Below are 14,910 nucleotides of genomic sequence, written 5' to 3' on the forward strand. Positions count from 1 at the left end.
TCGGCCGCTGGTGGGCCTCTCCAAAAAGTAAGAAATTCATCGCTAACTTTCTGTAAAATACATCCATTACGCATTGATACCATGGAGACATTTTTTCATTTTGTCACATATTTCTCGAATCTTCTAGAATCGTGGGTCTATAAATCTTGCTTTCCAATCCTTCTAAATTTTCCAAACTGCAATGTCAAAAATATTAAAGAAAAATTATCCCAACCAATTCTGCAACAGCGAAAAGATAGAAATATTTTGGAAAAAAAAGGAAGGAAAATGTGTAAAAATAATTTTATAGAGAAAAATTATGCATATTCTGAGAATTTTGAAAATCAATTGATCAATTTTGAGTCAATTACATGGAAAAAACACTTACTATGAAAAAATTAAAAAGAAAACATTTTTAATTAATATTTTTTAATTAGTTAATTTTGCTTTTGCTAAGAGCTGTTTCATAAATTGTGCTTTATAGCATTATACCTTGTTTAGTTTTCAGATTCAAAATATTGTATAATAAGTTGCCAAAAATGAAACTTTATAATACGAAAATGAAACTTTATAATACGATAGCGAAAAATCAAAACGTGGTTGATCTTTGGATTATGGTAACTTGGCGATTTTTTGGACAAAATTTGGCGACCAACTCTGCTACAGCAACCCTCTATTTTTTTTTTGCCGCCATTTTGTCTTCACGAAGTAAAGACATGTTTCTTTTCTTTTTATTTACTCAGCACTTTTTCCAACAATCTACTAGCCGAATTACACTTATGCTAGAAATTTTATGTAACAAAACAGCTTAATCATGACAAATATTAACTGCAAAATTGGGAAAAAGTGCACAATCCCAAACTCCTTGCGCGTTTTTCAGAATAGCACATACACATAAACCATTTACACGTTGACTTATTTTTACTTAAAAAAAATCCCAGAATTGCACAAAAATGGCATTGCACACACTCTTAACTTTATCCATCTACACTGCTATTTTCTCATAAATTACAAAAATTTGCACGAAAATGCAAAAAAATTCTGTGAATCTTTAAACTCGGTAAAAAGCACATATATGAAATTACCTGATCGCGAAAAAGTATATACCCTTTCGGTTGATCTTTACATTATGGTAATTTGGCGTTTTTTTGGTGAAAATTTGGCGACCAACTCTCCTACAGCAACCCTCTATTTTTTTTTTCCCGCTGCCATTTTGTCTTCACGAAGTAAAGACATGTTTCTTTTCTTTTTATCTACTGAACACTTCTTCCAACAATCTACTAGCCGAATTACACTTATGCTAGAAATTTTATCTAACAAAACTACTTAATCATGACAAATATTCACTGCAAAATTGGGAAAAAGTGCACAATACCATACTCCTTACGCGTTTTTCAAAATAACACATACACATAAACCATGTACACGCCGACTTATTTTTACTTAAAAAAACACCCCAGAATTGCACAAAAATGGCATTGCGCACACTCTTCACTATATCCATGTATCCATGTACACTGCTTTTTTCTCATAAATTAGAAAAATTTCACGAAAATACATGACAATTTTCTCAATCTTTAAACCCGGTAAAAAGAACATATATGAAATTACCTGATCGCGAAAAAGTATTTACCCTTTCGAAATATGAACATTTCCACATATAAAATAAATAAAATATCCAAAACTTTTACCTCTAAATCATCTATTACATTATACACGTCACCAACGAATTCATACCGCAAGCATTACAAATACTTAATATCAAATATTTAAATTATTTCCATGCACGTTTACTTCAACTTAAACGTATACCAAATTCCTACAAACATAAAATTCACAAAATAACTATCATTTAATTAAAATATCACTAAACCATGTACACGTCGACTTATTTTTACTTAAAAAAACATCCCAGAATTGCACAAAAATGGCATTGCGCACACTCTTCACTACATCCATGTACACTGCTTTTTTCTCATAAATTAGAAAAATTTCACGAAAATACATGACAATTTTCTCAATCTTTAAACCCGGTAAAAAGAACATATCTGAAATTACCTGATAACGTATACCAAATTCCTACAAACATAAAATTCACAAAATAACTATCATTTAATTAAAATATAATTAAATTCAAAAACACTACTTAAAATATAAATGAGCACATACATTAAATTAATAAAAATTACCTTACAATCCTAATTACTTTAAACTAAATCACTGCTAATAACAATTTTCCCAATAATACCAAATTCCTTTACTTCCACCTTACATTTAGAACAATGCATAAAAATAATATCCTCAAGTAATTAAAAATACTAACTTACCTAATCTTCTTCAGAATCTTGATTACGTGTCCGATAAACTTTTCTTTAGTTACGACCATGGGATCCAAAAATTCACGAACACTGTTTCACACAACACAGAATAAACCGAATACAAAATTTCCAGATTTTTTCCCGATTTCCCCCGTTTTCCGATTCAAGTACCGTAATTCGTCCATTAATATCACATGACATATCCCATGATCTCTCATTTCCCTCACACAAAATAATGCGTAATCGGAACTGAGTACTGCTCACATTATTACCAAAGTCCCAGGTAGTAACCTTTATCGCCTCCAAAATGTCGCCAAACTACCAGTTACCATATTGTAAAGATCAACCACCCTTTCCAAGGATGAACATTTCCACGTATAAAATAAATAAAATATCTAAAAACTTTTACCTCTAAATTATCTATTATATTATAAACGTCACCGACGAATTCATACCGCAAACATTACAAATGGTTACAAATAGTTAGTGTCAAATATTTAAATTATTTCCATGCACGTTTACTTCAACTGAAATGTATACCAAATTCCTACAAACATAAAATTCACAAAATAACTATAATTTAATTAAAATATCACTAAACCAAGTACACGTCAACTTATTTTTACTTAAAAAAAATCCCAGAATTGCACAAAAATGGTATTGCGCAAACTCTTCACTATATCCATGTACACTGCTTTTTTCTCATAAATTAGAAAAATTTCACGAAAATGCATGAAAATTTTGTGAATCTTTAAATCCGGTAAAAAGAACATATGTGAAATTACCTGATCGCGAAAAAGTATATACCCTTTCCAAAGATGAACATTTCCATGTATAAAATAAATAAAATATCCAAAAACTTTTACCTCTAAATTATCTATTATATTATAAAGGTCACCAACAAATTCATACCGCAAACATTACAAATGGTTACAAATACTTAGTGTCAAATATTTAAATTATTTCCATGCACGTTTACTTCCACTGAAACGTATACCAAATTCCTACAAACATATAATTCACAAAATAACTATCATTTAATTAAAATATAATTAAATTCAAAAACACTACTTAAAATATAAATAAGCACATACATTAAATTAATAAAAATTAGCTTACAATCCTAATTACTTTAAACTAAATCATTTCATTCATTTAAACTAAATCATCTAATAACAATTTTCCAATAATACCATATTACTTTATTTACTCCTTACATTTAGAACAATGCATAAAAATAATATCCTCAAATAATTAAAAATACTAACTTACCTAATCTTCTTCAGAATCTTGATTATGTGGCAGATAAACTTTAATAAACTTCAGGATCTTTAAAATCATACTTATAGTTCACAGCAACGTACAAGGTAAAATAAATTACTTAATAAAACATCTTTACTTCTATCTCGCACAACCTTAAAAAAACACTTATTACTACCCCTTTCAATCTCACTAAATACCCATTTCGAATTCACTTTAATTAGGGCCATGGGATCCAAAAATTAACCAACACTGTTTCACACAACACAGAATAAAGATAAATACAAAATTTCCCGATTTTTTCCAGATTTCCCCCCTTTTCTGATTAAAGAACTGTAATTCATCCATTAATGTCACATGACATATCTCATGATCTCTCATTTCCCTCACACAAAATAATGCGTAATCGGAACTGAGTACTTCTCACATTATTACCAAAGTCCTAAGTAGTAACCTTTATCGCCTTTAAAATGTTGCCAAACTACCAGTTACCATATTCCAAAGATCAGCCCAAAACGTTTTATTTTAATGTTATTTTTTAAATACATCTCCAATTTTATTATTTTAATGAAATTTATCAATGATACGATGTTTTAAAAAAATCATAAAAAAATTCTCAGATTTCAGAATTAAAAATTTTCTATAGAAACTGATCTTAAAATTGCCAAAATGTTGACAAGTTACCAAATTTAGGACCGTTTAATAAAAGAATTCACATTCCCAAAAGCGAAAATTGCTTAAGAGTTCTTTATTACAAAAAAATGAATTTTGAAGTGCTTATGTTTCACTTCTTTCGAGTATCTCATCATTTATATTAGGAACAGAAATAAATTATAACCCATGAACACATTCAAAAGATAACTAAATATGTCAAAAATATTCCTCCAAAATGCTAATTTACACTCAAAATGGCAGTCGTAAAAACAGGCAGAAATTTCCGATGATTAAAATTAAGGACCTTATTAAGGTAGAAATTTTGGCCGAAATTAAGGACTTTTAAGGACCAAAAATCGATTCCAAAAACTTTAAGGACTTTTAAGGATCGTACGAACCCCATTTAAGAACTGGTTTTATTCACAACAGTAAACAATTTAATCATATATAATCTGGAATATACAAATCTTGTTAAATTAACCATGAAAAATAAATTGCTAAGTTGTAAAATTAAATTATGTGTACAGCCATCAACCTGCCATTTCTTACTGAATGAAGTAAAATATACAAGACTGATGCTAGTAAAATATATAAGTATAGTAGTAAAATATACAAGACTGATGCTAGGCATTTTGCAAAGTGCAGTCTCTGAAGATCCTAAATTATGCTGCTTGGTGCTTCTCTAAATTCTAACCATTTTGCTGTATTATTTGCACCTACTCTCATGCCAGCCTTGGAAATATAAGGAACAAACAAAAACATTGTATTTCTTGTTTTGAATGCTAATTTACAAAACTAAATGAACATATTCTCCAAATCAAACTACTCAAAAGTACATATAAATTTTTCTATTAACTATAATAAAAGTTATTTCTCTTCCCTGAGTTTTTCTAACTACTGTCAGATTAACTCTTTGAGGCACGGTGTGCCCGGTCTGGGCATACCTAAAAATTTCCTTCTGTATGCATAGAAAAATTTAATTTTTTGGCTGAATGCTAGTCTCCTTATTCTATATTAGTTTTAAATTTTCACCTTGAAATATTGCCTAAAATCAAACAGCGAACCTTCAAGTGTTCCCATAGCGGGACTCTAGCACAACTGAGAGACTGTATTCTTTGTTTCTCCGCATCTCATCGGTCAGTTCATTGACAACAGAAAGGTGGGTCCACATCTGTTTCATTTCCTGTTTTTCTCTTTTTTTTTTTTTTTTTTTTTTTTTTTTGGTGGGGGCATTTGTTTATCAACTAAGAAATTGTTGGGGTGATTTTCTGAAGGTCAAGGGTAATTTTATCAGTTAGCTGTTTGGTTTTTCACTAGAGCAGTTCTCTTTTGCTTTAGTTCAAAGTTTTGCTAGCGGTATGTTTAGTAGTTTTGAGTTGTAGACGTTTATTTAATTTTATAGTTCATAATTTCTAACTGTAGATATAATATTAGTTTATTTTTTTTATTTTAATTATTTTCCAAATGGATCAGAGAAGGCTGACTATTTCTGAAGCACTGAAAGTAATACACGAATTGCTTCAGATAATGAATCTGGTACGGATCCCAGTACATGTTGCAAAACAAACAATATTGGGTTGTGCTTTTTCAAAGGTGGTGTCACTTTCTTTGAAAAGTAGCACCATGAAAAAAATAGACTAAAGTCTACATATGAAATGTAAATAATGTAAATATCATATACCCAAGCATGCAACCATCATATTGCATGCTTGGGTATTTGTAACCGATGTATTTTCACTTAAAAAGTCAAAGGAAACTGACAAAAATCCAATTCTTCTTGTAAAAAGTGCCAAATAAGTGGATGATTCTGACTTCACCTAGAACTTTCTTTATTATCAGGATAACGATCCTAAGCACATGGCCCTCAACGTTGGACTTTTGACTGTCTATAATCGTCCACAGGTTCTGAAAACATCACCTCAGTCACCAGATTTAAATCCAATAAAACACATTTGGAAAGAATTAGGGGTTAGAGTATGAAGACACAACATTAAAACAAGAGTCAAACTAAAAACAGTCATGATAGAAGAATGAAGGAACATTGACGCAGATATTATCAAAAAAAAAAAAAAAAAATGGTGATCGCTATGCCCAGATGTTTGTAAGCTGTCATAAATACTACAGAATACTAACTGACAGAAATACTACTATATATACTAGTATGTGCAGATTTCTTTAAAGCGTACGAAGACTTTTGTGAGGTAATTTTTGTTATTGATTTTCCAAAAAAAAAAGTTTTAATATGTTCAGAAACTAATTAATGTAGTCTATTATTAAACAATTTTCCTTCTAAAATATTCATTAACCAATATTTCACTGAAATTCGTAAGTGTACGAACACTTTTGTGAGCCACTGTACGTTTATGCATTATGAAATCGAAGCGTAAGTAAAAATACGCATTTGTGAAAGGACATGGACCAAAAAAAGCAATAGGAATTAATTAAAAATCATACCAACTTCATCCGTAGGGCAATTATTTGAAAACAGCTTAATAATTTTTGTCATTTCACGTCTTACCGCATACATACTACAAGAATCATGAAGAACACATAGACTTTAATTCAGCAAACTGCTCTGAAGCAAAACTACAAGATTGCCTACTATGCTGCAAAACAGTAAAATTCATTTTCCCCTAATAAAAATCCCTATTTTTCAGAAGAAAATCCTCAAATTAATCATTTCGCTTCGCTTCTCTAGATGCAAGGCCAACTTATACTCAAGGGACGAAATTCCGGTTTCCAGTGGGTTTCGCAAAATTCATCACTAGGTAGCGCTCGCGAACCACTATACTTTAGAGCTACTAGAGACTTTATAGTAGCCTTACTATACTTAGGCTATACGTTCAACGTTTGAAACGTAGCTCATTAATAACAAAAATTGTATTTTATGAAAAAGTATCGCTGTTTGCTAACAGTCATACAGGACTTTAGCTTAATACTTCTCATCTTATTGTCATCTTATTGTATTGTATCTCATCTTATTGTATCTCAAATTAGCTTAATACTTCTCATCTTATTGTAGTGTGCTATCAAAATTGCCATACTGCAAAGTTTTCGTACTTTCAACAAAATTTTTACGGTCGCATTTAAATAATTATTCGCAAGATATAACTGATGGAAATACTATGCATAATACATAGCATGTCCATTAAATTAGCAAATTTCGGCTTAATACTTCTCATCTTATTGTAGTGTGCTATCAAAATTCTGTTTGTCAACTCCAAATTTGTTTGGTAGCTAATTCATATTTAAACCTTTTTTAAAAAAAAAAAAAAGGAAAATTATTTCACTTCATGCAAGTTACTGCTCGCTGTTTCTTGTGAACCCTCTCACAATCCTCATGGAATAAATCAGTGCTCCGCAACCTTTTCTCACCTGCGACGCACAAAAAATCTTTCTGGAATTTCGTGGCACACCAAGGAGTTCCAAGTTATTGAGGAAGTGCCGAAAAAATTCAAATGCTGACACACTTAAAATAACACACACACAACCACACAAGTGAAATAAGTGAAATTTAAAATAGTGAAATTTAAAAGAAATTTAAAAGACACAAGTGAAATTTAAAATAGACATTATTAAGGGAAAAAATTGTCATTGTGTATTAAATACATGATAAAAAATTGCAAAATGTCAAATACATGTATTTGATTGCGGCACACCTATATCCTACTCATGGCACACTAATGTGCCGCGGCATACCGGTTGCGGAGCACTGGAATAAATGAATATGTCAGCAACACGTTCTAAATAACTGTACTTAGCTCATGTGAATTAAATCTAAATGTATTAAAATAATAGAAATATTTGTGTAAGATTTTATTCTGATTTGCACCGTAAACTTCTGTGATGTATATTTAGTTTACGTTCCAGATACTGCACGCTAAGTGTACATTCAGTGTGTTGAAATCTCAGACAATGTATACGCCCTACAGTTTATGAGCACTGATTATTGATTATATTGCACCATTTATTGTGTTTCTTAAATTAGATATTTTTTCATCTTTATAAAAATATTATATTGGAAATAATCTGTTTTCTACATAAATTATGCATAATAAATACAAAAATAAACTTAAAAAGAGGCAAACATAAAAGCAAATTGCTTAAACCTGTGTTGTATTTTATATGTGTTGGGTACGTGCTCAGTGATGATTACAAGATGTACACCATCGGAGATCATCATTCGTTAAGTGGTGTTCGACCCGAGGGCCTTTACCACTACATGTTTATCAATCCCCTAAGGACCTGTAAAAGTTCGTTAAATTCCATAAACTGGAAAAGTCCTGTGCACTTGTAATAAAAGTGCAAAGTCTTCAGTAGTGAAGAAGTTGATCAGGGGTGGCGACTTATATCGGCCATAGATGAAGTCTTCGTTGGATAAGCTATAATAGCAAATAAATTTTGGCATATCTTTTACACATTATCGTATATTTGACACAGTATCGTACATTAGTAAGATGAAAAGGATGATAGATGAAACAAAATCTAGATTAAATAGTTGAAAATAATAAAATATATACAAGAACTACCATCTAACATTATGATGTATAGTTCTGGGCCGTTTATGCGGCTGTTCGATTAGATAGTCGTACTCCCCTATATTTTTAATAACTTCGTGAGTGGAGGAATCACATTTTTCGTAGAATTTGAATGTAATCTTTAGTAATTCAGCATCTAATGGTAAAATCTTTAAAGAATTATGGATGACAGTGTTCCTAACGAACCACGGAGAGTTCGAGAGGAATCTGAGAGTTTTACTCTGAAGCCTTGCTCGGTTTGAACGTGCAGTAGCTGCCCACGCCGGAGCGGCATATAGAATTATGGGTCGGATTGCCTGTAGATAAAGTGTTCTTTTAGCGTTGATATTTAACTTCGAATATTTGCACATCAGAGGGTATATGCTCATTAAGGCACGTTGTGCTTTGTCTCTGATATAATTAACATGAAATTTGAAAGTTAACTTCTGGTCGAGATAAACACCTAGATATTTTACTTGGTGGTCACGTGACAAGATTTGTCCGTCCATTGTAATTTCTTCTAAGTCTTGAGGGATATGTCCTTTTTTAAAGTAAATCACTTTTGATTTTTCGGGGTTAATTTTAATTTTCCATCCTTTAAACCAGGGTGAAATGTAATTAATGGCATTCTGAAGTTTATTTCTTGCATGATATGGATTAAGTGAGTGACATAAAAGTGCCGTGTCATCGGCATAGCATGCAGTGAGAATATTTTCAATATTAGGAAGATCATTAATATATAAATTATAGAGAAGCGGGGAAATTACCGACCCCTGTGGTAAACCCGCGTGAATTTTTCTTGTGGTAGAATAATTATCTTGAATCTTAACTTGAAAAGTTCTGTTCTTTAAAAAATCAGCGATTAGATGGATGATGGCAGGTGGGAAATTATAGTTCATCAGCTTGATGATAAGATCGTGATGCCAAACTTTATCGAAGGCTTTCTCTACATCCATAAAAATAGCAGCAACTACTTCCTTTTTATTAAAATTTTCGCCTATGAATTCTACGATTCGGGCGATCTGCTGAGTCGTTGAGAATCCCTGGCGAAATCCAAATTGATGGTCTTTGATAATGTTATTTTCATTAATAAAAGTGGTGAGTCGAGACTCGATAAGCCTTTCGAAAAGTTTGGCAATCGCAGGCAGAAGACTGATCGGTCTAAAGTTACTTGTGAGATTTCCAGCTTTGCCAGGCTTTTTAATGACAGTTAGAATGGCGTGTTTCCAATTTTTTGGGAATGTATTAAGTCTTAAACATGCGTTAAAAATATTTGTAATAAGAACGATGCCTTTCCTTGGGAGGTATTGCAGGGCCTTATTAGTGATATTGTCATATCCAGATGCTTTCTTTGGATTAAGTTTCTTTATAATTTTCTGTATTTCTTTGGGAGAAGTCGGGTTGTTTTGATTTTCAGGATCTTTGCAGAGGAAATCGGTCACGTGATTGATAATATTCATATCATTCGGGTGTGGGAAATTATTTATATTAAACTGTTGTTCATAGTTATCAGCGAAGAGGTTGACAATTTTCTTATGATCGTAAATTTTGGTATTATTATCATCAAGAATGGGTCCAATATTGGAGGGAGTGCTTCGGATAGCTTTAGTAACTTTCCACACAGAGTGGTCGGTGTGCGAAAGACTTTCAATGAAGTTATCCCAGCAATTGTTTCTGTACTCTTGGATAAGTTTTCTGAGGTTTCGATTGGCAGCATTAAATCTTCTTTTGTCTTGGGTGGAGTGTGAACGTTGATAAATTTTTCTTAGTCTATTTTTCTCTGTAATTTTCTTTATAATATTGTGTGGGAGTGTATAATTAGTCTGTTTTGGAATAAATTTGGCGTGGTTGATGGCTTCGTTGATTTTACTGCTAAGATAGACTGTGGCATCATTAATTTCGCTGTTATTAGTTATTTTAGTGGTAGCAGATATGTTTTCTTCAAGGTGATAAGCATAGTTTTCCCAATTAATGCGACACTTTATAGGCGGAAGACCATGCTTTAAGCCATATAAAGTGAAGCGTACTGGTAGGTGATCTGAAGAAAGTTCATTATCCACTTGGAGAAAAGGTATTTGAGGAACATTGAAGGTAATTAAGATGTCTAATACATCAGAAGTATTTGAGATTTGATGAAGATGCGTAGGTTCATCTGGACCATAAATGTTGATATCAGGGTTGTTGATGATGTAATTATTAAGAATAATTCCGCCTGGATTACTTCGCCTGGAGTTCCAGTTAGCGTGTTTACAATTTAGGTCCCCAGCAATAATAGTTGGATAACCTAAGTTGAGAATATAGTCAAGATCTTGAGTGTTGAGGCTATTGTTGGGTGGCTTATAAACAGCAATGATGAGATATTCTTTATTGTCACTGTTCAAAATACATGCACTTGCTTCAAAGCTCATAAGGGGAAGAGGAAAGATGGTACTGTTTAGGCATTTTTTCATGAGAATAGCTGTACCATCACCACGGTTATGAAGACGGTCAGATCTATAGATGTTGTAGTTGGGAATTTTAAATTTGTCATTCGGTTTGAGGTGGGTTTCACTTAATAAAATAACATCCAGACTGTGCTGGTTGATGTAGTTTTGAATTTCAATTTTTTGATTTTTAATACCATTACTATTATAAAACATAAACTTGGCATAATTAATATGTTGCATGGTATTTGGATTAGCCGTATGGGCGTAATTATTCATGCTCGTTCTGGATGAATATCTTTAGTGCTGTCATTGCAGTCTTGAGCCTGGAGTCGGGGTTAGAAGCCTGCTTGTATTGCTGGTAAATTTGGTAAATTTCAGTAATGAACCCGGTGAATTCTTCAAAGGATTGTTCTTCTGTGTCTATGTTTACTGATTTTCGTTTATTTTTGGAGGATTGATCTTCTTTATCGTTATTTACAGATTTCTTATTATTCTTGAGGGATTTCCTGTCGTTAACCGTCTTCGGGTTGCTCTTGGTAATCACCGCATATGATTGGTTGTACGGGGCAGTGCCCAAATTACGTGATTGGCTGAGAGTAGCCGGAGTCTGTTGATCTTGCTTATTTTGGGAACTTTTTGGTGTTTCTTCTTCATTAATTTTTTCAATAGCTGTATTTCCTGGTCTTTTGGAGCATTCCTTACTACAGGATGCATGTCCTCCTCCACAGAGGACACATTTCGCAGGAAATTCTTTACCTTTTTGAGGGCACTGGAAGGATTTGTGATTCTCGGCGCATCTGAGACACCGGGGCATATTTTTACATGCACGTTGAGTATGCCCGTACCGTTGGCAGTTGAAACACTGCGTCGGTCCGGGCCTGCTTTTGTACGAAACCACTTTTACTCTAATATCAGTAATGTGACGTACATGATTAATTAATTTTCCAGCTTCAGTGCGTGGAGTTTCAACATAAAAAACGGGTAGGTTCACAGCTATGCCATCGCGCATGCGCTGTATTTGTTTGCATTTTAGTACTGGAATGTTTTGAGATTTAAGATCATCTTCAATTTCTTTTATGTCTGTGTCATTTGATAACCCTTTTATTATGCTTCTAACCATTTTGTCAGAGTTCAGTAAAAATGTGTGATAGGGAATCTTTCGAGAATCAAGCCTATCCTGAACTTTGCGGTAGTCGTCGGCAGAAAACAGCTTAATCCTGAAGTTTTCGCCTTCTATTTTTCCTTCAACGTTTTCGATGCCTAAATCTTCTTTTATTTCTTTACGTAATTCTTTCCAATTTATTTTAGGGTCTGTGATAATAAGTGGTGGAATTTTGCCAGCATATTTACGTGGTTGTTTAAATCCTGTGATACAGTAGTCGTGGTCGTTAATTGCAGTAGTCGTGGTATAACTCGCAGAAGTATCAATTTCAGTGTCTTGTTCCATATTATCTAAGTTTTCTTCGCTAGGAAGAGAGTCAAATTTTGATTGAGTTTTTAAGGGGGTAAATCCTCTTCAACCGAGGAGTTACTGTTATTTCGTGTGCGTTTTCTGGGAACTTGTTTCCATTCATCTTTGGTTTTAGTGTTTTGTGAAATGGCTATTTTTTCGACTTGTTTTACAAGGCTTTCGGGAGTGTTATAAGTATCATTAAGGGTTTTATGATACTGTTGCCTCAGATTGTTTAGCACAGCTAGTTGCTCACTATTCGGTTTGCCGTCGACGAAATTCGCCGAATAATTTGCAATTTCTTTTTCCAGGGTAAGAAGTAAGTCCAGATCCTTAAGGTGCGTATCCTTTACCGTTTCCATATCGTCTTCGTAAAAAAAAACAATTATAGCGCGTGAGACGGACTCTCAACTTAGAATCAGGATGACCAAAAGGAACAAATTACAGCTCGGAAATGATGTTGCACTTACTAAGCCTAATTAGGCTTAGCATCGCGCAGCACAAAAAAAGTTAATTATTTTACCAGTTTCGCTCAAAATCAAAAATACTAAGTCACACTAGATGAAGTAACACTTAAATTATATGAAACACATAAAGTCACAATTCAAATGGACTTAGAAATACAAAATGAAAGCATAAATTGAAGAGCTCACCAACTTCCAAGTAACATCCCAGTCGCCCGACACCATCTTGTGATGTACACAAACATCGTTTAATCTACATTACAGTTATGATTAAAGATAACAATAGATACAGTTACAGTTACATATATAACATCTCCCTTTTTTATAAAAAATAATAATAGTAGTAAAATTAAACATATTCTTTTAAATAATGAGGATTCTTAACAGTCCTACCAGATCGAGTAACGTAGTTATGTCCATTTGAAAAATTTGATGATACTATACCTCTTTCACTATTTGGTGACACAACACTTTTGTTAGGTTTTGAAGGACTTACAGGCACATCTAAATTTGTAGTGCTCCTACTATTTTCATGTATCTCGGGTTCATCTATAACTTCATTCTCATAGTTGTTTTGTATTGCAAACTCTTCCTGATTAGTTCCTTTCAGAAGGTCTCTTCTGTTCCTTTCTACAATTCTTCCATCTGTTCTTATAATTCTATATGAACGTGGTCTTTCTGCTTCTTCTATAATTTTCCCTCTTTCATTTAGTTTTTTCCCTTTCTCTTTTATGTAAACATATTAAGATGTTGAACTGCGGTGCTTAACCACCAGGGTGCCTGGGCGCCATATCCCTACCCCTCATCGAATAACATGATAAAAGTTTCGAATTATGAGAAATATAACTGAATGTGCTAAATAATTAAATGAGCAAGAGTTTAAATTCATAATTGCTAATAGTTAAATACATATTTTTTTCCTTAAGTACCTAATTACTAATCCATACATAATTAACTATTTTTTTAACATTTATTTCACAGAAGAATGCATGTACACACGAGAGAAACAAAATACGAAGTGCGACGCCTTAGTGCCACTAGTAAAAACAAAAAGCAATCAGGAGGAAAAAAGAACAATATACAATAGAGAATCTGAGCAACAATTTGCATAACACATAAACAAAATTACACATTACTAACATTTAGGATCGCCCTTGGGCGTTTACTGAAATTGGGGTCCCTAGTATCATAACAATAGTTAACAACCACAGGATTGTCTAGAAGTTCCTGTTTATCATAAAATGCCCTATATAGGCGCCAATAAAAATCACAAAGATCCTCTATTCTTAACTCTTTACGAATTTGGTTATTCCGAATGTACCAGGGGGCATTACATATCATACGCAATACCCCGTTTTGGGCCGCAGTGGCTAATCGCACCGACGGTGCGAATAGCTAACAGGCTATTCACACCACCTACTTTCGCGCATGCGCACAAGCAGCCCAGGTACCAGCATTTTACGCCGATTTCCGTAAGGCAGGCGGTAGTGAGAGCGAAGGTTGTTAACCCTAACTCAGCAATAGAAAGGTTTGTTCACCAGCAAGAGAATAATTTGCAAGTAATAATTATTAGTTACAAAGACGAAGTCAATCTATATACATGATAATGTTTAGATAAAATAGGGATTTAATGATGGTTCTGATTGCAAGCGAGGACAAGTAATTAGTTAAAAAATCTTTAGTGTATTGACAAAAAGGCTACAGAAATTACTTAAATTCTTTTATTTAACAGAGGAATTTTTATGCAAACTTAGACCCTATTCTTATAGCATAGGACTGTCAGAATTTATTATTCAATAAGAAAACATACTGAAAATGATAATATTCTTATATATTCATCAC

General features: G+C 32.8%; 1 protein-coding gene across 1 annotated transcript in view; it reads right to left on the reverse strand.

Annotated features, from left to right (window-relative positions):
- Positions 1-6,836, reverse strand: part of Tcs1 (Threonyl-carbamoyl synthesis 1) — a 53,033-nt gene extending 46,197 nt beyond the window's left edge. Inside the window, exon 1 of the mRNA XM_085813897.1 lies at positions 6,666-6,836. Within this exon, the coding sequence (XP_085670023.1) occupies positions 6,666-6,738 (73 nt within the window). The 5' untranslated portion in view covers positions 6,739-6,836. The remainder of the gene's footprint in view (positions 1-6,665) is intronic.
- Between the last annotated feature and the right edge of the window lie 8,074 nt (positions 6,837-14,910).

Source organism: Stegodyphus dumicola, chromosome 3 (genome assembly GCF_044657685.1).
Source record: "Stegodyphus dumicola isolate Sdum_Otavi_A_Nest chromosome 3, ASM4465768v1".
NCBI classification, from domain to species: Eukaryota; Metazoa; Arthropoda; class Arachnida; order Araneae; family Eresidae; genus Stegodyphus; species Stegodyphus dumicola.